Source organism: Lichenostomus cassidix, chromosome 26 (assembly GCF_008360975.1).
Source record: "Lichenostomus cassidix isolate B80296 chromosome 26, HeHo_3.0, whole genome shotgun sequence".
Taxonomy (NCBI): domain Eukaryota; kingdom Metazoa; phylum Chordata; class Aves; order Passeriformes; family Meliphagidae; genus Lichenostomus; species Lichenostomus cassidix.
The window spans coordinates 1,207,259-1,229,746 of record NC_139506.1 but is presented as its reverse complement, the minus strand read 5'-3'; the positions used below and the strand labels follow the sequence as shown (position 1 = coordinate 1,229,746).

At 49.4% G+C, this 22,488-nt stretch overlaps 1 protein-coding gene across 2 annotated transcripts in view; it reads left to right on the top strand.

The window, feature by feature from the left end:
* LGR6 (leucine rich repeat containing G protein-coupled receptor 6) overlaps nucleotides 1-22,488 on the top strand; it is a 143,755-nt gene that overhangs the window by 92,087 nt on the left and 29,180 nt on the right. For both annotated transcript variants that reach the window (XM_085082960.1, XM_085082959.1), the window contains exons 5-6: nucleotides 2,427-2,642; nucleotides 11,200-11,271. In XM_085082960.1, coding sequence (XP_084939086.1) covers nucleotides 2,427-2,642; nucleotides 11,200-11,271 — 288 coding nt within the window. The remainder of the gene's footprint in view (nucleotides 1-2,426; nucleotides 2,643-11,199; nucleotides 11,272-22,488) is intronic.

Genomic DNA, 22,488 nt, shown 5'->3' with positions numbered 1-22,488 from the left:
AATGATGTTATTCTCTGATTCTCAACGCTGGCTGAGAAACTCTCAACTGAACTGCCTTGCCCCAGAAAATGTCACTTTGCAGCAATGCAAGAGTACTGGAATGTCGGAAGATAGAATCCCAGAATGTTTTGGGCTGAAAGGGACCTTAAAGCTCATCCTGTTCCACCCCTGCCATGGGCAGGGACAACTTCTGCTATCCCAGGCTGCTCCAAGCACCATCCAGCCTGGCCTTGGGCACTTCCAGGGATCCAGGGGCAGCTACAGCTTCTCTGGGCACCCTGTGCCAGGGCCTCCCCACCCTCTGTGGTTAATACATTAATGTGGCAAAATGGGAGTAATGAAACAGGGGATTAACCCTGCTTATCACTCCAGTGTAAGGTGATGTTGTACCAGAACTTGTACTCTGCATTTAGAAAGGACATTTCTCTGAAGGAGATCTCAGGAAAGTTTGACTGCACTTCTCAACCAGGTACAAATCTCCAGCTTTGCCCATCCAGGTCAAGCCAGCCAGGGCAGGAAATGCTTCCTTCTGTGGTCATGGGGAAGGTCTGTTTCCCAGGATTATCTGAGAATTTCACCCAGGAAATGCCACCCACACCCCACTGAGAGAGGATGGATTGCACCCAGCCTCTTCCCTGCTCCCACTCATGATGGGGAGTTTGGTCTCCTCCTCCTGCAGTTCCCTGCAGTGTTTTGTGAATTAACAAATGTTGGTACTCTTCAAAGATAGGTTATGCCTGGGGGGTTACAGTGTCTGGGGTTTTGCTCCAGTGTTCAACTTCCATCAAAAATATTACTTTACATAGTCAAGAATACTAATTTCTTTACCACATTCCTTTTTGGAGGATTGTTGATTTGAGGGCTGGGCCATGACAGCTCTGTTAACTTCCTTCTCTCATGCTTTGATAAGAGACAAAGTGCTTTCTCTTTACAATTTGAATTCAGAGATCTTTCCTTTAGATAGCTTGGAAAAATAAAATAAGCTGTGTTGGCTGTGGATGGAAATTAAAATTTGCTTTTTCCTTGGTATAATTGGTTCCTGGTATTTCATCCAAATCTGAAGTATTTTCCTCTTATAATTTGGTTTCAAAACCTACAGATAACACATTGTATCCTGCTCACCATCATTGCAATGAAAGATCTTTAGAGAGATGATTCCCAGACCTAAGTTTTAAACTTCTTTTCATAATACGCTTAATATTTTTTTGGCTTCTCATTCTATTTTGAAACAAAAACAAGCGTTCAAAATTAAAGTTTCTCACCAAATTAAACCTCAACTTCAACCGCCTTAAGCTTTCCATGATGATTAAAAAGAAGCAATTGGCAAATGGAGGGGAGGAAAGGCCCAAAGGTGTGGTACAAGAGAATGAGCTCAGTTCCTGTCTGTGACACAGGGTCTGACTGCTGCACAGGACCAGAGCAGGGCTGTGACAGATTCCACATTTCCAGACAAATCCCTTCCTCCTGGAATGGGGCTGTGGCTGCAGGCTGGGCTGTCCTGCACAGCCGTGGGTGTGAGCAGGCTGTGGGTACCCCAGGCTGGGCTGTGCCTCAGCACATCGCTCAGGCAGATCCTCTGCAAGCCCAGCCCCGGGGGATGCAGCTTTGATGCTCAGGGTGAGAGGGTGGCTGCAAGCCACAGCTGTCCTGGGGGCCTCACGGTGTTCAGAAGCTGCCAGTGATGCCTGATGATTTTTTGTCCTTTCTTTTTATACCCTTTATAAGCATTTAATACCCTTTCCCTCTCCGTATACCCTTTCTCCTCTCCTCTTCACAAACACTCCTTGTACCTTAGTCCCACATGTTTTAACTCTTGTAGTTTGATATTTAGCTCAGTTTAGGGGTTTTGCAGGGTGGGAAGACCAAACATCCTATCTATCTCAGAACTAGAGGCTCCAACCTTGGACGAAATCTTCTCTCTGGAACATGTTTTTGTAAACTAGGCTGTAGTCTCATTTAGGGTGGGGATAATTAGAATAGGGGGACAATGACTTCATTTATTGAGTTTCTTATTGGGGGATTTTAGGTAGGTATGCTAATTTGTAAGGTCCACAAAAATGGCATACACGTAGTATGCTGTGTGCTCTCGATGTGTTTCCACCTTTAATGACTGAGCACCTAGGATCCTATTAAACCAAGGTAATGCCCTTTTTCCCTGTGCTGCTGTGTCTACTACATATTTTTACCAGCAGATAAAGCATCACCATGAGCTGGCAGCACCAACTGACCATCAAGGAGGGATGGTTCTTGGCCGTGGCCAGACATCTCCCCACACAGGCAGGAGCTTCAGCCATCCCTTCTGCTGTTAATCACTATTTACAGCCTGATCCAATCTCCCTGGCCATCAATCCCTCCCGCCTCAGCATCGCTCCCTTTGCTGCGGGCAGCTCTCTCACTGATCCCCACCCTGTTTGTTTCCCACCCAGACGCCTGGATGCAAACCTCATCTCCGTGGTGCCTGAGCAGAGCTTTGAGGGGCTGCTCTCCCTGCGTCACCTGTGGCTGGACGACAACGCCCTGACGGAGATCCCAGTCCGAGCTCTGAACCACCTGCCGGCGCTCCAAGCCATGACCTTGGCCCTCAACCAGATCTGGCACATCCCTGATTTCGCCTTCCAGAACCTCAGCAGCCTCGTGGTGCTGTAAGCCTTCTCCATTCCTTTCTCCCCAAGCCACTCCTTTCTTCTTTCTCTTGGCTGGACAAGGTGTTCGTCCTCCTGTGGCCAGACCTGCTGGTCACTCCCCACCAGCAGCTTTTTGCTGCTGGGGTTTTGTTCAGAGGCAGGGAATCCCCTTCGTTTGATATGAAATGCTAAAATTGTCTCTTTTAATTTCTGTCATATTTTCCCCACTTTTCACCAAAGAGCTGAAAAGCTCCCTGATATAACTCAAAAAATGTTTTGTATTAAAAAAAAATTAGTTACTGGAAACAAAAACCAGATTTTTTTCCTTGAAGACTCAAGCGACAAAAACCTTCTCATTTCTTTTCCTCCTTCCAATCCCTGTGTTAACACTACAGGAACTTCCAGCAACATAATAAAAAAAAACTTAAATGGCAACAATTTGCAGTCAGGTCAAAAAAGTAGTATTTTTATTTCTTGGAAAACGTACCAAACCTCCTCTCCCCGCTTTTATTACCGAATATGATTTTAAACCAAAGCCAACACCTTGTCCAAGCCCGTACCTGCTTATTTGCATGAGTGTGGTGCATCTGCAGCTCAGATGTTTTTGCGGCGGTTGCTGTCCAGTTTGCATTGTAAGCATTTCCCTGGCAGCTTTGGGAGAGAAAAAAAAGCAGCAGTGCTGCTCCAGGATGGAAACATCCACTGCATGGATGAGACACTCAACCACCCACAACCTGCGAGCAGAAAGTGAACTGATGCCTCTGCTCAAGAGGGGCTTCCTTTCTATCAGCAGAGGCTTGCAGATTGTCTTCCCTTTAAAAGGAACTTTACATGTGCAAAGTAGCTACTTACTTCTTTGGTGTTGATTAGCAAGTTCGGGTGTGATTGCCAACTGCTTTAGAGCTCTCTATCCACAAGAAATGCCACCTCTAGTTTGGTAATTTGTACTGATATATCAGGGTGTTAAGTAACCTCAGCATGTAGTCTTAGTGAAAGTTTAGCAATTATTTCCCTTTCAAAATTTAAAGTGTTTACTGAGACCATCCAGCATAGAAAGTGCTTGGACAAAGCAGAGTTCAGAGTTTTATTAAGCATCAAATTCATCTGTTTAGACAAAGCATAAAGGCTTATTTAGGAGAAAAGTGAAAATCAACTTGAGAAAAATCAAAAAAGTAGTTTTCACCCACAATAGTGCTCATTCTGCAAGACAACCCATGGCCACCATAATGCAACCACTTCAGTCAGCTTTAATAGCTCACTCAGCGGGTGAGCTGACATTTGGGGTTTCAGTTCAGCCTCCAAAGCATGCTGCTTTCATTCGGGCTCATCCCATTCTGTGGGCAAGAAGCAACTCCTTAATTAAACAGGCAAGCTTGAGAAATAAAAGTCATTGACCATTAGGTCACAAGGGAAAGAATAATGCCCCACCACACACAATTGGAAGGGAACACATGTGTGATCCTGCCAGGCTCTGTGGGACACGATGCTACATTTTTGTGGGATCACAAGTGTTTGGCAGAACTGGCCCCATAAATCTTTCCCATGCTTCCATGCAAGCCCTTGTCAACACATCACCAGTGGAAAGTCACCCAGTGTTCCTCCTGTGTCCCAACCAGGGATGTGTCCCTGCACCAGACTCACCCACCAAGCTGACAAGCAAATGCTCCCAAAAGACAGCCAAGCTGGAGACAAGACATCCTTTCCCGGGACTTAGATGATATGTGTGTTTTCCTCTCCAAATGTCTGGATTTGCAGGTAGATGGAGGAGCTGGCTGCTGCCATAAATATTGGAAACTTCCTACAGGATTTATAATAATTTTAATACCCTATTAGCTATAGGGTATTAAAATGAGCCCCTGGGGAAGCAAGCCAAGGGCAGATGTGGCAGAGCACAGGGGAATCTCTCCTGTACAGCCTGATCAATACAGAGGGCAGGAGCCTCCCAGGTGCAGAGCTGAGCTGTTCCTCCTCCACACACCTTGGGCCTTTGGCAGAACCATTTCACCATCCTGCACTCACATCAGAGCATCCCAGCCTCAATCTGGAATACTTTAAAGGTTCAGTGTCTGCTAATAAATTACACCTTTGTTGAGGAATTCCCTGATCTTATTCCCATCTATTACTGCTGCAGGCTTCCAACTAGGGCTGCAGGCTGTTCAGTGAGCAGAGCCTCATGTAAATCACTCATCATGAAATCCATGAATCTCTGCAATTGGCACCATCCTTTCCCGGCTTTAATAACAATAACCCCATGTGCTGGGGTGCTGGCACTGAGCTTTGGTGGCAGAAGAGAGGTGGATATTTGATCAGGGTAGCTCATGGGAATAGAATACTGAACATGTTAACTTCCAGTCTGATCTATTCAGGACCAAATTCATCTTAGTATCTGCAAGCAGAAATAAGCCTGTATACTTTCAGCTGATGACTTGTACGCAGCAAAGGTTGTTTCACAAAAATCCTCATCTTTCTTGGGCATAAAGGATTTTTCATTTAGCAATCAGCATCTGGAACCCCCATGCTGCTGCGCTGACAGTCCAACAAAGTGCATGACAGCAGTGCTCAGCAGTGTCCCTCATTTCCTCTGTCAGCTGAATTTGGCAACAAGTCTCAGGCCAGGAATCACAGCACCTCTTTCAGTCCCCTTCCCCAGGGGGGTCCACAAGTAAAATCTTACATTGCCAAGAAATCCCTCATGCTGCAGATGTGTCCTTGCTGCCACATGTCTGCAGTGGGCTGTAGTTCCCTTCTTTCCTGATGTCACCAAAGGAGCTCTCAGCAGACATGCTGGGATGTGTGTGGGACACAGAGCTGGAGTGACCTCTCCAAAACAGGCCAAGCAGTAGAGAGGTTTGCCCTGTAATGAGAGACCTGGATAGAAAAAATCCTCAAGTAGTTTTACTTGCATCATATAGCAGAGAATCCCTTAATTTAGAGCAAATGAGGTCAAAACCCAGATCCTTCCTCCACAGGGAGCTCCTGGAGACCTCCAGGAGTCAACTTGGCCCTGTAATGGGAGCAAAAGGGATGCTCCACTCCTCTAACCTGGCCCTCACCCTTGTCTACCTGGTCAAAGAAATGGACTCTGGGAAAAGTTGTTCTCGTGCCACTACCAGTTGTTTTTTTTTAACATTAATTTGTTTAATTCTTGTGCTCTGTGTCCATCTCCTCTGTGCCATCATTGTGTTTGTCACCGTCTCTTGTACCCTTCCCTCAGCCCAGCTTTTCCAGTATCCATCCAGTTGCCTGGTTTGCAACATGGAATCCCAGAATGGTTTGGGCTGAAAGGAACCTTAAAGCTCATCTTGTTCAACACCCTGCCATGGGCAGGGACACCTTCCACTGTCCCAGGTTGCTCCAAGCCCTGTCCAGCCTGGCCTTGGACACTGCCAGGGATCCAGGAGCAGCCACAGCTTCTCTGGGCACCCTGTGCCAGGGCCTCCCCACCCTCATGGGGAAGAATTTCTTCCCAACATCTGATCTAAATCTACCCTCTCCACTGTCTTTTCCCCTTGTCCTGTTACTACCTGTCTGCAAAAAATCAGAACTCTGTTCACATATCACACTTGTTTGTTCCTTCACACCTGATGGAGAGACCAAATCTGCACACTGGATCAAAGACAAAACTTAATTCTGGTTTATACCATGGTACAATGCAGTTCTGTGCCCACTTTCTCTCTTCTAGTTGCCCCTGTCATTTCATTTGCTTTTTTCATAGCTACTAAACACCAAGACCTATTTCCTGGAGATATATAAAATAGTATATTTAGTGTGTATTCTCATGTAAGACTGGCTCTCCCCTCTGCTGCTCTTGACATTCACACAACCTGAATATCAGCTGATAATTTATTGTCAAGGTCACTCAGCAGTACCTTCCAGCTGGAAGTGTGAAGACAGTAAATGAAGGATCTTTAGTAGAGCTCCTCTTTCTTATAGTTTTTACCATTAAAGAACAAGATGCAGCTCTCTCTCTAACAGAATGGTTTACCAACTAGAAGAGAAAAACAGTTTGCAAGACTCCTGGGTTCCCATTCCCATTTTGCTCTTTATTCTGGTGTCACCCTGGCTGAAACTTCCAGAAGGGACCACTGCTTTTCAGTGTCTTCCTTGCCTGCGAGCAAACATCACCATATCCCTGCTTTCCAGGGAAGCTGAGCACCAGTCATTTCAGCCAACATGTGTGGGACTTTGAGCTTCCCAGCACCAGAGACCCCAGTGTGGTGCACTGCAGTGTCAGGATGAGCCTGTGAATTGCTGCCCTCATCCAGGCAAGGGAGTTACCAGTGCCTCTCTGAGAAGCTGTTGGGAACCTCGGTGTTGGCAGGGAGTGCCAGGCATGTGCAATTCATTATCACTAAGAACAATATTGCCTGGAACATCTGGGTCCCATTCATGAGCCTTTTAATTAGCAAAAGAGCCTTTTCTCTCAGAGGACCAAGCTCGCTGCCTTGGCAAAATTGGATTTCCTTCTCCAGCACTTGAGGAAGAAGCAAATCGTGCTCCAATGCACCCTGAGAATGTCACTTCGGATCAAGCTTTATTCTTCACTGGACAAGTCTCATGCTGGTCCTTCAGTAATGGAAACAATCCATGGAATTTGCACCATTTATGAATTAGGTTTCTCTACTTATCTATGGCCAAGTTGAGGGAAACGACAATTTTGCCACAATGGAGATGGAAGCTCATCATGGCAATGGCTGGTCCAAGGGAAGAATTCATATGATGTCAGATTTGAGCTTGGTTCAAATCATCTAATGCAAAGAATTGATGGAAAATGTTTGCATTTGTCCTTTTTGAGAAGAAAAAATGAAGTCATTAGAAATGAAAGCGATGGCAAATCCACCACTTCTCTTTGTAGTCTGTTCCAGTGGTTAATCATCCTTAGTGTTAAAAAAAAAGCTCACATTTCCCATTTGAATTTTCTTTGGCTTTGACTTCAGACATTTTTTCTTATTATTCTTTTCTCTGCTAAATCACAGAACCATTTTAGTACCCAGTTTCTAACCAGGAAGAATCCTATACATTACACTGCACTCATCCCCTTGATCTGATTAAATAAACTAAACAGATTGAGTTCTCTAAATCTCCATCCTATTTTTTCCCCAGCCCTTGGATCATTTTTATTGCTCTTTTCTGCACCCATTTCAATGCATCGACATCCAGTTCCCAGTGTGGGTATCAGCAATACATTTGTCCTGCTAGTGCTGCTTTCAGCAGTGCACAGTGCAGATGCTGATACAATTTCCAGCTCAAGCTGCTTCCTTTCTGGGGAAGATAAACCTGAAGTCCTCACAGAGGTGGCATTGCCACAGTTGAAGTTAATGCCTGTGCTGGGATATCCCTCAGACTGTTCTCCAGGACCTTTCATTTCTCTGGAAAAATAAATGGAAAAGGAAGTAAAATGAAAACTGAACAAATATGACCAAGGGTGCTGCATGAATGATGGGGGAGAAATCACATTTATTCCCAATTTCTGATAAGAAATTGTTGGCAAGGACAGAAAATCTTCTTTCTAGGATCTGTTGCGCCTTTCTTATTGTGCATCAGAATGAATCTTGTAGGATTTCTTTTTTTCTGCTTTGGTCCTAAATTCTCACCACCTGAGGCACCTGCCAGGCTGCAGCCTCTCTCCCCAGCCTGTGTGGGATTCTGCAGCCACTGCCATTTACATTGGTTTCAGCAAGACCCAGCTGGCAGCAGAGGAGCTCACTTGTCCCACAAGGTGTGGAGCTCTCATGCTGCTTCTCCTGGGCCATTGTCCCACCCTGCCAGGCTCCAGTGACAATTGCTGTTTTCTGATGGAGGTGCATGGCTGAGAACACAAGCCAGCAATGACTGTCCTCACCCTGGGCAAAGCCTGTTCCGTGGATGATTGCCCAAACCCATCCTCACTCCACAGGACTGACCTGCAAAGGAAGAGACACACATCCTAAAGCTCATTGCCCTTGCCAAGGAGAGAGCTGGGTTTTAGCTCCAATGGCAAATGCTTAAAGGCTTCCCATGTTTTTGCATCCCAGGGGTTGTTTATAGGCCAGAACCAAGTACCTCGAGCTGCTATCAAACCAGCTGTAATTTACAGGGCAGAATATAACGTTGTGTGGGCTGAGCTCAAATTGACAAGAGCTGGAGATGTTGCAATTCCACTTGTTAAAATTTGTTTACCAGGGGAGGAAAAAGAGGCAGGATGGAAGACAGGAATGTCTTTTCAAGTGTTTCCCTTTCCAGCTCTCTTGTTTCTATTATTGCCATGTGGTTGGGTAACTCTAGAGTTCAGCTTGGACAGCAAATTTTTTTATAACTCCCTTTTTTGGTTGTTCATAATTTTCTCACCAACAAAGAACTTCCTTCGGATGATTTTCATTACTCTGCCTCCAAACAAAGCACTCTAGAGCCAAATATAAACACAGCAGGTGATTGCTTTGCTCTGCTGCCTCCTTGCCTGGCTGCAGGGACAGCAGTCAGCTGCTCAGCATGTCCGAGCTTGGACAAAGGTCCAGTCACACCATCCTGACAAGGATCCAGGGAGATCACACCTTCCCTGGCATTCGGCATTCCCTTGTCCCCACACTGTCCCCTCACAGCAGACAGGGGTTAGGAGCATCTTGTGGTACCTCTTCATGTGAGTCCAGAGCAATTCCAGACCCAAACCCCTCTTTGCCAAATGCAGTATCCACTGCCAAAGGGACTCAAAATGGCTGGCACCACCAACTGAAGAAAAGGCAGCTTGACCAGGAGCTGTTAACATTTGATGGAGGAAACCATCTGGGCTCAAACTTCTTTTCTTGTGACAAAGAGAAATTTCTCCCATGAGATTCTCATTTTGATCTCAAGCTTTTCTTCTTTAAATGTCACAATCCAAGTTTTCTTGCAGGCAACATCCTTTTTTCCCATTTGCTCGCAGGAGCAAACATATTTTATCAGACATCTTTCCCCTCCCTTCCCCTTCCTCTGAAATGTTTGTATGTTCTCATCCCAGTGACAAACATCCGTTTCAGGCTGGTTTCTGTTTTGCAAGCCCCTACCAAACTGCCCTAGAGCCTGGCTGTTCCTCCATTCCCAGCTTCCTCCTGTTTTACCCTAGAATATTTGGCAGTGGGAGCTGCCAGCACTCAGCCAAAGAGCTCACACTTGAATCCAGGTGGAGTGAGAGATTTTTCAAGCTGAGACACATTTAGATCAAGCAGCAAATAAAGAAAAAATCATTGATCCACCTGCCAGCATGGAGCTCCCCCAGGCTCTTGGAAGCAGGCAGCAGCATTGGACAGAGGCTGGTGCATCCCTTGCTGGTGCTGCCATGGGCGTGGGACAAAAGGACCCCAAAGGGGAGTGGTGTGGCAGCAATTTACCACATGGGCTTTGCATTAAAAGAGAATCTGAACTGATGGGGAAATGTGTCCTGAGAGACCTGACCTCCTTGGTGGGCATTTCTCACACAGACCGTGGCACTGCAAGCACTAAGGGGGTTCAGGGCAGGCTGGCAGGAGTGCAGGCTGGGCAGCAGTGGGTTGTCTTCTGTTTTTCAGCAGACTTTTCTCAGACTGCTCACAAGAACTCTCTCCATGGACTTGGAGGTGCCTTGGAGTGGGATTTCAGAGGGAGATACACACTTAGTCACAAGCTCACAGCTGTAAAGGAGTGAGACAGGAAAAGCACTGAGGTGTAAACACACACACAAGAGTGTCTGATAATCCAAGAGGAGGAATCCAGGGATTAAGCCCAAAGACTGAGACAGGGGAGTGAAGGACCCATGGAAACACAGAACACAGGACTCCAGACTCCAAAGCAAAACTACCCCAGGTGGCTTTGCAGGAGCCCCCAGCATTTGGCTCCCCTGTGCCAACTGAAGGCTGGGAGCTCCCAAGCCTTTAAGCACTAGATGTTCATGGCATGTCACAGCAGGATGAAGGGGAACAGGAAAAAACTGTTCCTATGGTGCAGAGAATGTGCATCAGCCTGTGGCATGGCCCCGGCACTTCAGCCAGGCACTCAAGAATTGAACTGAAGACAACTCTCATTGCAATCAAATTGGAGCTGGTCCAGGAACTGGCAGCATTTTCCTTTCTTTCTTTCTTTCTTCCTTTCTTTTTTTTTCTTTTCTTTCAAGCAAAGATAATAAACTGTGACTAACAGGATGCTTTTGGACTCTATGTCTTCTTGGTGCTACTAAGGCTCTAAGGAGTCCAAATATGATTGTGTCCTTAGATAGCACCCAGTGCCCATGAACAGCTGCTGGAAGCCACACGGTGGGCTGAGCCCAGGGTAAGGTGAGCTCTAGGGTGTTTCTTGAAGCTTCTTGCTTAAGCATGTTCATCCACAGCCACCTGGCAGCTGTGAAGCTGGAGATCTCAGGGAAACTCCTGCAGCAGCCTGGAATTCCTGAGAGGAATGGGAGCTCTGTAGCTGCTCTGCAAGCACTGCTGCCCCCAACACGTGTCTCATGGGGTAAGAGAGGGAGCCCTGAAAGTCCCCTTGGCATCCCAGCCCTGGCCGTGCTCAGCTTACAGGATGTTCTGGACACCTCAGACCATAGGAAAAGGTCAGCTTGCAGCCCCACTGACCATCTCTGCTTTGTCCACAGGCACCTGCACAACAACCGGATCCAGAGCCTGGGAGCCAACGGCTTCGATGGGCTGCACAGCCTGGAAACCCTGTGAGTGCCTGTTTTATTCTGTCCTGAACACATGGGCTGTGTTCATCCCCCAGCACAGCACGTGGGAAAGGGGCCAAGCCCCCCAGGTGTCACTGGTTGCCAAGGGCAGCAGCAGGGCTGGCTCCAGGCACCAGAATGAGGGGACACCCAGGGCATGATGCTCAGTGGGGATTGAGAGCCTGGGCTTTCCTCCTGGGGCTGTCAGGCTGTGCTGCTGTTGCTGCAGAGGGAGCTGTGCATGTGAGCAGCGTGGCTGGCAGGGTGTTCTGAGGGCCTGGACACCAGTCTAGCCCAGGTGCAATCCCAAGAGCTTGGATTCATGCCCTGCTCAAGGAGTGTGTCTCCTTCCTCACCACATGGGCATGGTCCTGAAGCCTCCCCAAAACCTGACCACCAAAACAAGGGGCTGGCTTGGGTCTGGGGCCTGTAAAGTCCTCAGGGGTCTGTGGGGTATCTCTGTTTGAGATGGTCTCATGTCTCCTGGCATCATCATAGCCAGCTGACTTCATCTTGCACCATGTGCTTGGCATAGCTGGGAAACAATCCATCAGGAGACTGCAGGGAGGATGGGAAGCAGGAATGCACTCTCCTCCAGGGCACATCTTCAGGAAGGTAGATTGAGATTGGACAGCAGGAAGGAATTCTTGGCTGTGAGGGTGCTCAGGCCCTGGCACAGGGTGCCCAGAGAAGCTGTGGCTGCTCCACACCTGAAGTGTCCAAAGCCAGGTGGGACAGCTCTGGGAGCAACCTGGGATAGTGGAAGGTGTCCCTGCCCATAGCAGGGGGTGGGATGAGATGGGCTTTGAGGTCCCTTCCAAGCCAAATTTCCATGATTCTGTGATTAGCAGCAGTTCAGGTCTCACCCTGAACTCCAGGAGAGTTTCATCCCACAGCCTGGCCACACATTCCCTGTGCTGTGACAGCTGTGTGAATGGCCTGTGCCTCGTGTGCTGTGCAGGGGCCCAGGAGGAAACAAAAACAAGCAAACAAAATAAATCGAGGCTCTGAAAGACTGTAAGAGGTGCCTGATGCCTTCAATTGTGCAGAAATATGTCCTTTCATGCAGGCTTGGGGTCAGAGTCAGGGCCTCACTTCCTGCCAGGGAGAGCCAGGGGGTCTGGGTCATGGCAAAAGGAGATGCTGCTCCCAGCATTCAAGTGCCACTCAAGCAGACAGGGTCCCTCTGTGCCCAGCACGGTGCCAACAGGAGCCATAGGGCAAGAGTGGCAGCAGCAGGCAAGCCCTTGGTCCCCAGACACACCCCTCAGGGCAGGACCATGACACACATTGTCTCCTCCTTGCAGACTGGCAGATCCTGGGGCCACCCAGAAGGGCCCAGCTGGGGAGAGGATGAGCTGTGCCAGGGGTGGGAGGCTGATGGATGGTCTCCTCTGGTGACCCACGGGTCCCAGCTTGGCTTTCTCCCCAGTCATTTCTGGTGGTCACAAGCAAATATGTGAGGGCAGAGCTGTGGCACCCAGGCAGCACAAAGGCAGGCAAGCTGCAGGGAACTCACTGGTGGAAGAAAACCTTGTTTGGGCTACAGCTGTAGCAGACCATGCAGCAACATCCCAGCCTACATCTGGGCAGCCCTTCTCTGCAGCCAGGGTGCTCAGAGATCCTTCTGCCCATCCCAGGCAGGATGGAGCTACAGAGGAGAAGGTGGCACCTTGTTTGCTGGGGGAAAGACTAAAGGGTTCCACAGCCCTGGGAGATAATTCTGTTTCCACAGACATTTGTGCTGGAAGCTCATTTTCCCTCTCTTCCTCTCTGCTCCTGCTCTCAACCTTTCTTTGCCTGTTGCTGCTCACTCAAGGTGCCACCCAGCACTCGGGGAGCTCCATGTCCCCTGCTCTTGCTCCTGGTCCCTGCAGGGACAGGGCTATGCAGCAATGCAGGGACTCTGGAGAGCTGCAGCAGGGCAAGTCCTGTCTCTGCTGACACTGATCAGGCAGCCCTGGGAGGGTCTGACCTCCAAGGGTGGTCTGGTTGGAGCAGAGCTCTGCCTGTGTCCAGCCTCTGCAGGACACACCATGCCTGTGAGTGTCCCCCAGCCCCGCCTGCACAGCTGCCTCAGCAAGGACAGGGCTGTGGCACAGAGCTCCACACTCTCCTCCAGATCTGATTGCTCTGAAGGATTGTCCTCCAGAGGCAAGGAGATGCCTTCTGCTCCTCTTGGCCTGAGCATCCAACTCTCACCTCCAGCCAGCAAGCATTCCAAGTCAGTGATCCTTGAGGAATGTGTGTTCCTCAAGTGGAGCCACCTCCCCATGTTAATCCTTAGCACCCACCTGTGTGCTGACCAAAGCTAGATGAGCTCTGGGGCAAAAAACTGCCAAGCTTTTGGCTGCACCATCCCAGCCAAGCTGCTAGACCTGCATCTACCTACCACCTCTCAGCTCCTGTGCATGTGGAGATGATTACAGTCTTCACATTTACCCTTTAACTCAAATTATGATTACATTCTGTTGACAGCACTTAGCACATTTTCTTGGCTTGTGGAGGCCAAACTGTGCTCTCAGTTACCCCGTGGGCGTTACCTCCTGGAAGGCAGCAGGATGGTAAGGGTTGGTGAAGACAGAAATTTCTCCAGGGTTCCTAAAATGAGTATTTGTGGCCAGATGCCGATTATAAACCAGGCACAATAGTTGAAGAACTGTAAAATTTGAGAGGAAAACATTGTTTCAGGTTTTTCAGAAGAGCCTGGGATGTTTTAGGTGCAAAACCCTCTGTTTCCCTAAGGGAATTATTTCTTCTCATATTCAGCTAGACAGGAAAGCTTCTATTTTTATCAAATGCCAAAACCCTAAGAGAAGCAGCAGCTCCATGCAGGTCTCAGCAATGTGCAATCTGTGTAAGTACAACCACACTGCACACCTACCCCAAGTCCCAACATTTCTGCAAAAACAGATCCCAGTGGAGCATCTCTGTTCTTGGACAGGGCTTGGCCCTGACATTTCGGGGGGCAGCAAATCTGGAAAGAGGTGAAGCCAGATGAATGACTTCACATTTCCCTTGCATTGACCTGCAGCTTCTGTGCACAAGTCAGTTCTGCCAAGTGCCCAGCAAGAGCAGCTCTGTGTTCTCCAGACTGAAGGGGGGACAGGAACATGTGCAGCACTCACCAGGTCTCAGTTGGTCAAACACCAGCATGCAACTGGAGAAAGCAGCTCCAAGATTTTCTGTCAGGGCAAGACCTGGCTGTTCACCAGCCTCTCCCCCAGCTTTCCCTTCCTGGGAAGGAAAGCTGGAAGGTGGACTGGAAGCAAGTCAGAGCCACGTGGGCCAGATTCCCAAAGGGGTTTCGAAACAGCCCTGTAAAGCAGTGAGATTCCCTCTCCCATTCCCGTCAGCCTGAGAGATGACACAGAACAACCCTGCAGAGCTGTGGGAAGAATCCCCAAGCTGAGCCATGAGATCAGGGATTAGATGGTCAGAGTGGGAGAAGCTTGGTATTTTTTGGCTGTTTCCAAAGACATGGAGTAAATAAGAGTGTAAATATCCTGATGGGACACATTCTTCCTGTAGCCCCTATGGGTAATGGTCTTGATCCTCTACAAAAGGTCAGGGGATGCCCACAGGAAATGCAGCAGTGCTCCATGAGCAGGGCAGGGCCTGCTGGGCATGGAGAGCATAAATACCAGGGGAAGGACATCCATCACCATTGGCATGGCCAGAGGGGAAGGCCTGTGGCCAAGGTGAATGTTTGGACCACAGCAAATGGCCTGGCACATGGCCTGGCACAGTGGGGTGACAGAATCCCGAGAGGGTGAGGAGTGGGGAGGTGAAATGAAGAAGAGTCAAGAGAAGCACCATCTTTTGCAAGAAGGAGGCGCAAGGCATGCCAAGAGCTGAGACTGCAGACACACTGCCCTTCTCATCACTTCCCTGCTCCAGATTTGCCTGGTCAGACCTGCCCTGTGGTGTGCTGTCCTGTGGGATGTTTAGCATGTGCTGGAGAACACTCGGCAGCGTTTCGGATGGAAAGATCTTGACTTCTACATTTCCTGATTATTTTAAACTTAATTTCCCAGTCTTTACAATGCAGCGAGAAAGACAGGGGGATTAGACACCTTCCTGTGGGAGGTGTCCCTGCCCATGGCAGGAGCTTGGCATTAGATGATCTTTAAAGTCCCTTCCAACCCAAAGCACCCCATGATTCTACAATGAGACTTGTTGTGTATCATAGGCCTGGTGAGTAGGAATGCTTATGGAAAAGCTGATGGGAGGAACAGCTCAGCTGCAGCCAGGAGCATCACTGCAATGACAGAGGCTGATTCTCAGGAACACTCAGAGCTGCTGCTCAGGGTGCTAGGGAGAGCATGGCTGTGGATTCAGAGGAACAGCAAGTGAAAACTGCCATCCAAAGGCCTGCATGGTGCTAACACAGGACCAGGGTTCCCCACTGCTGTACCAGCAAAGTATTTCTCATGAGGAGATCCCTGTGACATCAGTTTCCACCTGGTCTCATGCTCTCGTTTCCTTCTTACCACCTTCACCTGAAAGCTGAGCAGTGCCCTAAGGTCCCTGAGCTTTGCAATCAGTCTGAACACAGTCTAAAGGCTGATGAATAATTGCCTCATATCTTGTAGTGCTCGATTTTGACCTCATTAGGTAGATTGTGATAACACTGAATTTATCCCTCTGTGTTCCCTGAAATATGAATATTTCATGGATCAGAGCTGAAGGGGAAGGGGAGTGTGAAGTCCCCCCACATGACCAAGCTCCAAGTCACTGCTCTGTGCAGAGGGATGGAAAGGGAAGATGAGCTGAACCTGTGCAGGCAGATATCCACAGTTTGAGTGTGTGTGTGCAGTGCCTCAGGGATAACCATGGGGAGGGCATCTAACCGTGGCAGCTGGATTTCAGAGCTGGGCGCAAGTTCCAGCTCCAAACACCAGCACACATAGAGCATCATTTAGCATTTTCACCTTACCTGCTGTTAGGCAAGCCTCAGCCCCATGGCAGAGCAGAGCAAACCCCAGAGAGAAAGTGCAGAGTGCAGCTGAAAAGGCACAGAGGCTCCTCATGGATCTTCTCAAATCTTCCACCAAAGTAGCTGTGGAAGTGTCACATTGAAAATGCCCCTGGGATTGGATCTCTGCTTTGAAGAAAAGGGGAAAGCACATTTTTCTCCCATCAGGACTGTTGTGTCCAAGCAGAGAGAGGTGTTGTGGCCCTGGGGCTGACTGTGACACACACACACAGAGCAGGAAGCCTGATGAGACACTCCCTGGGGGCTCTGGGATGAGGTAGGTGGGCAGCAGCAGCAGCTCTGTGCTCTCAGGTGTGGCTCAGGTGGGCTGGCAGCACACTGGCAAGGGGCATGAAGGGTCCCCCACCACAAAAGCCACCTCATATTCCCCAACACCTGCTCAGGGCTCTGTTTGGAGCTGCTGAGGCAAAGAGAATAATGCAAAAGTGGCACCTGGCAGTGGTGCTGTCATGGACATGGCTAAGTCCCACGGAGTAAGGATGGAAGGCAGGGCAAGGGTTTCTCCTGCCCAGCACACTCAAGACAGGACCCTGGGGCTGACAGAGAGTGAAATCCCAGCAGTGTCCCAGCAGTGTCCCAGCACTGTCCTGGCACTGTCCTGCCTTCCCAGCCCCCAGAGGGGCCAAGGTGGTTCCCAGGGCACAGGCAGGGCTGGGGAATGAATGGCTGCTCCCCAGAACCAGATCAAAAAGCTTCAGGCTACAGCCAAAATAGCAACAATCTGCCCCAAAAGTGCTTCTCCTCTGGGAAGTCTCCAGCCCGTCTCTGACACAGACGTGATGGGAAGCAGTTCAGAGAGGCCACGCAGCCCTCGCCCATCCCCTCCACCTGAGATGACCCCGCTGTTTCCTATCTCCCTGGATTCTCCCTCCCTCCCCATCCACATCCCTGCCAGCTCCTCCGCCCATCAGACAAAGGAGATAAATCACTTGGAAAGAGCAAATCTCCATTCATTTAAAAACCTTTTAATTTATTTTTAAAAAATAGCACTAATAAATTAAAAACGTCTCCCTGAAGGGCTGAATCCAAAACCGTCTGGCTCCAGGTATTTTATCTGCCTAACCTTGCCTCACAGGAAATGCCCTTACCACAGTCCCATTATCCGGGTAATTAGTCGAGTTTATAAATGCAGAGCTGAGCTGGAACCTACCAACTCCTCTGGAGAGCTCGATTTTCTATGGGAGGAAAAAAAAAAAGGAAAGAGAGTAAGAAAATTAATATAAAGTGCACCTTGGGCAATGAAGGCAGGAAGAAGGAAATGGGAAATATCTCCAGTACAGCTCATACAAGGGTTATTTAACACTTTAAGGGTCAGGCAGTCTTTGCTGTTCTCCTGGAAAACTGTCTGCCAAATGCTACCTTGCTCCTCAAGTAGATTTTTCTCCATCAGCATGTTGCATTTGAAGCCTTTTGTGCAGCTTCTTGATGCTAATCCCAAGTCTGTGCAATTCCCAAAGCATCTGATGGATTTGACCCCTCAAGGATGCCCTGTTTGCTGCACTGAGCTGCTCTGGTGCTTCCTCAGCATCCTGCTGCTCCAGCCCTGCAGTGTCAGCATGGAGTCGTTCCCAGGCAGGTTGGGAACAATCCCAACCTGCCCTGCCAGAGGATGGAAGGGACTTCAGGAGAGGCTTAGGTACCCAGACTGAGGGGATGGAGAAAGGAAGGGGACAGATGGCTTTGTGGAATGAGGAGCCACAGCTCAGGGCCCTGAGTCTGCTCCAAGAAGAGCTATAAAGTTCATTGTCTGCTCTAATCACTGTGTAAATAAAAAGTGGATTTTCCAAACAGAGAAAGTCACCTGTAAAACTGAACGGGCAAATGCACCTGGCAGTGACTGGGATCATGGGAATCAGACCCTGTGTCTCCCTAGGCTCTGCTCCCACTTTGCTGCAGCTTCTCCCCCAAGGGCAGCAGCCTGGACTGCAGGAATGTGTCCTCTGCTGCAGCTCAGCCCTGAACCAGTCAGTACCTTGTAACCAGGCTGAGCTTTGGCACAACACAACCCCAGTCAGACAGGATATTTTGCAAGTTTATAAAGAAAAAAAGAGAGAAAGTGAAGGCAGTCCAGGTGAAAAGGTAGCTCTGGAGCCACTGCACTTTTCCATGGCTCCACTGTAAGGCTCATCTCCATTGCAGGACTCTGCCTGTTCTCCCTTTGCCCACCAAATCTTCACACCCCCTCTTGCACCCAGCCAGCTCTCCAGCCTGGTTCCCCCTGCCTTGGAGCCACTGACCTTGCAATGACCAACAGCACTGAGGCTCTCCAAGCTCCAACCTCAGGGTCCCCAGACACGCTGTGACCCGTCAGGGGTCCTCAGCTCCTCTGGCTCCTTGCGTTTCCTTTTGCCCAAAGCCTTTCCCTGTTCCCAGAACCTTTCCTGGAGCAGCTGCCTGTGCCTCCTGAGGTGTGTGAGTGTGAACTGATGCCTGTGCAAAGGAGGAGCAGCCCCTGCAGGCAGCAGAACAGCAGCAGAGGCAGCTGGGGGCATATTTTCCCCATGGATGTGCTGATGCTCAGAAGCTCTGCTTCCATCCCACGCTCCCTCCTTCTGGCAGCAGAGCTCCAGGGCTGATCCCCAGCCATTTGTGCACCTTGGGGAGCTCTTTCCTGCAGATGGGGGATGTTCTGCCTTGAGCCTTGCCTTCCTCTCCAGCCTGGCAAAGAGCAGCCTCCTCCGTGGGTGTTTCTGTGTGTCTCAGAGATCTCTGGTCAGCACCTTTGTGCCTGGATGTGCATGGCAGTGTTAAATATATCAAACTTTAATCCATTACCTTTGTCAGTCAGAGAACAGACAGGAGTCCTGGGTGGAATAGCCACACCCTGGACACTGCTGGGATTTGCAGTGGAGATCAGAGCTGTGCTAGGAGGGATTGGTGGCTGCAGGGGTACAAAGCACAACCCACAGGGACTCCCCCTGCCCCAGCAATGGACCATCAGTGCCACAGAAAACCTGTAAAGTGCTGCAGCACTGTGTCAGTGAGGGGCTGGGACGTTTCCAGGCCAGGCTGTCAGAAAGAATCCTTGTTCAGAGATTGCTGCTTGCTCCTGGCAGGAATCATATACCCTTAGTCCCTGAAAACCTTCACACAGTGGGCAGCCCATCTCTGCTCCTCTGGGATACACATGCACTCCCTTGAGTTCCATCATAGCCTGGCTTCTCCTTAGAGCTTGCAAAAAAAGGGGCTTTCTAGGACATGATTAATTTCCCAGTGAAAACACTGACCCTAGCAGGAGAATCCCATCGTGGGTCATTTCTTTCTCCTGTGCACATGAACATCCCCTTCTTGCATGTCTTCCTTTAGGGGATGGACACATTGCCTGGAGCCAGAGAAGTGCTCTGGGTCTTTCCACATCCCTCTTCCCTCCTCTCATTTATTCCAGGCTCTGGCAGCACCTCATCCCCCAGGCTGAGCTAGGCAAGAGCACACATTAAGTGCATGCCACTGCCAGGACAGCGAGGTTTGGGCTGATGCCACTCAACAGAAAGTGTTGGAGGCATTCAAAAAACACTTAGGGTGCTTAGGGACATGGTGTAGTGTGGGGTTAATGGTTGGGCTTGATGATCTTGGCTTTTCCAACCTTAATGAATCTGTGATTCTGTAAAATATGGCACCTGATTGTGCAGCTCCTTTTCATATATGAGCTCAGCTCAGCCACAAGCCATGACTGCATGTAAGGAGTCTGGGTAAAGCTGTCTGGCCAGTGCTGGGCAAGAGGTCAAACTACACGGTCACGATAGCCCCTTTGGGCTTCCAGACTACCAATTAAATCATTTCCAGGGCTTGATTTGCCCACAGTAACCAGCACAACTAGCAGAGGCAGTAATTACATTTACTGGCAGCTTGATGAGGTGCCAGCACAGGACAGGTGGAAATGCAGGTCCTCGAGGGATGCTGCACAAAGTCCCCTCCAGGCACCATGGCAACGTCTCCAACTCCACTGGGATTGAAATAGTCAGCAAATGTCCCATCTACAGCGTCTAATCTCACTTCATCTTCAGGTTTATTAGCTGCAAATTTGTGGTGTTTTGTGGCTTATGGAAGAATTTATAGTACTATATAATTTTATTTTTTTTGGCTTCCTGTGTGGAACCACTAATAGTCCCTAACAGGCAGAAAATTGACCTGAGACTCTTTCCCCTCCTTCTCTCCTTTTGGCATGACTGAAGATATTAATAGTTCCAGGCTGCTTGTTGTCAGCTTCAAATCACCCTGGCAGTTAAAGCCCAAAATAACTATGCCTTTGATGTCAATTTACTTTTATTTCTAAATAAACAACAGGGTTGGTTAAGAACTTCCAAATATGAAGCTATAGGCTCCCTCTAGCAATAACAACAATGGAAAGCCAGCCAGTTCACTGTGTCTTGGGCAGACTGGGTGACCTTTCAGAGGCTTTAATTTCAAGTAGAAGAACAGACAAGGCTCCTCTTGCCATGCCACTGTCGTGCTAGGGCTGGTGACTTTGAGCCCAACTGAGGAAAGGGATTATTTATGGTCATTGCTCTTGCACATCAGTTCTGTAGCTCTTGCCTGGTTGGTTTTGCTTTCAAAAGCCCTTGATAATGGGGAAACCTCCCTTATGCCATGCTCATTATTTCTATTTATTTTGTTACTAGTCTTCCCTGTTGTTTGGCATGGCCATCCTTCTACCCCGTAACGCTGCCATTGATCTACCTTGTGCCAAAAAGGGCAGCACTCCACAGCCAGGAAACCCCACCCAAAGCCTTGGGTCAGACCCCAGAGCTGGGGCAGCCCTGCCAGGTCCAGCTCCCTTGGGCCAAGAGGCTTCCTGGGCCACCCCAGCCCATGCCACAGCAGTGCAGTGGGAACAGTGCAATGGCTTTTTGCAGCTTTCCCTGCATCATCCCAAACCTGAAAGCAGTGGGAAAGTGTCAGAGTGTGGAGCTGGGGCAGCAAAGCATTGCCCAAGTTCCTGAGACAAGGCAGGGAGAGGAAGGGAACCCTTTGAGGTGTTTGCTGCAGCACCTCCATTTCCTACATCCACCAGCTCCTGGAGAGGGTTTAGAACAATGGGCAGCTCACTGACATTCAGTGGAGGAAATTTTCTTTCCACTGGAATCAAAAGGCAAAATCATCCCTGACCCACTGAGCCATGACTCCCTCCAATCTGCCTTGACCCTATGCTGGGGAAGAAGCTCTGGAGAGCCACCAGCAGGCACACAGGCTGGGCCAAATTCCCATGGGAGAGCAGGCAGAGAGGACAGATGGAGCCCTGCTAGCATCTGTGGAAAGACCTGAGCACTGAATTTCACTAAATGAACAGAAACTTCCCCACTGACAGGAACACTGTGGTGGAGGTGAATGTAGTTTCTGGGCCATTGCTTGGACCAGAGCCCAATTCCAGTTCTGTGAAAGAAGGAGAAGGGAGAGGAAAGCCCCCTTTGCATCATGGCTTGGGCCTGGGCTTTGGGAAGAGTGGCCCTGCTGCAGGGAAGAGATGACATCTGAGGGCCATCCTGGGTGCTGATTTCTTCCAGCCCCCTGCAGCCAGCTGAACACCATGAACTGAGCAGAGCTGGGCTGGGAGCAGCACTGGAGACAAGTCAGGGCAGTGAGAGCAGCACAGGCTCCAGAGCAGCCACCTGTGAGCAGCACTCAGGGCTCTGCTCCCCAGAGCAGCTGGGGTGTTTTCCAGGAGGGAGGCTCACCTCCCCAAAACCCAGGAAGCACAGGCAGGATTGAGCACGAGCACATTGTCTCCTCTGAACAGAATGGAGCAGAGTGACTACACCTGGTTGCATTTCCACTTTCCAACAAGCCCAGTGTCTGCCAGCATTCCAAGATGGGCTTTTACCCAGCGGGAGCTTCAGAACACAATGAATGCTCTTTGTATCTGTCGAGTGCAGAGGGGAGGGAGGCCCAGGATGCTGCCAGGGCTGGGAACGGTGTGTGTTTGCTCAGGAAGAGCTGGTCCTGTAGGTACTTGCACACATGCGGAGGTACAAACAGAACCTTCATCTGCCGATGAAAGACCAGCCTGCCTGGAAGAGATGCAGGCTGGAAAGGAAACACATTTTTAGAGAAAGACAGGAGCAAATATTACAGCACACTGAATTATTCCTTGTAAATAGTGCTAGTTGTGGATCTAAGATCTCTTGTTCTGTTAGTGAATCACAGGTGAGCCAAGCCTCCTCTCTGTTGGGCAATGTCTTCCATCTGTCAACAGCTCACAGCCCTGTTGGGTGTCACTGGGGAGA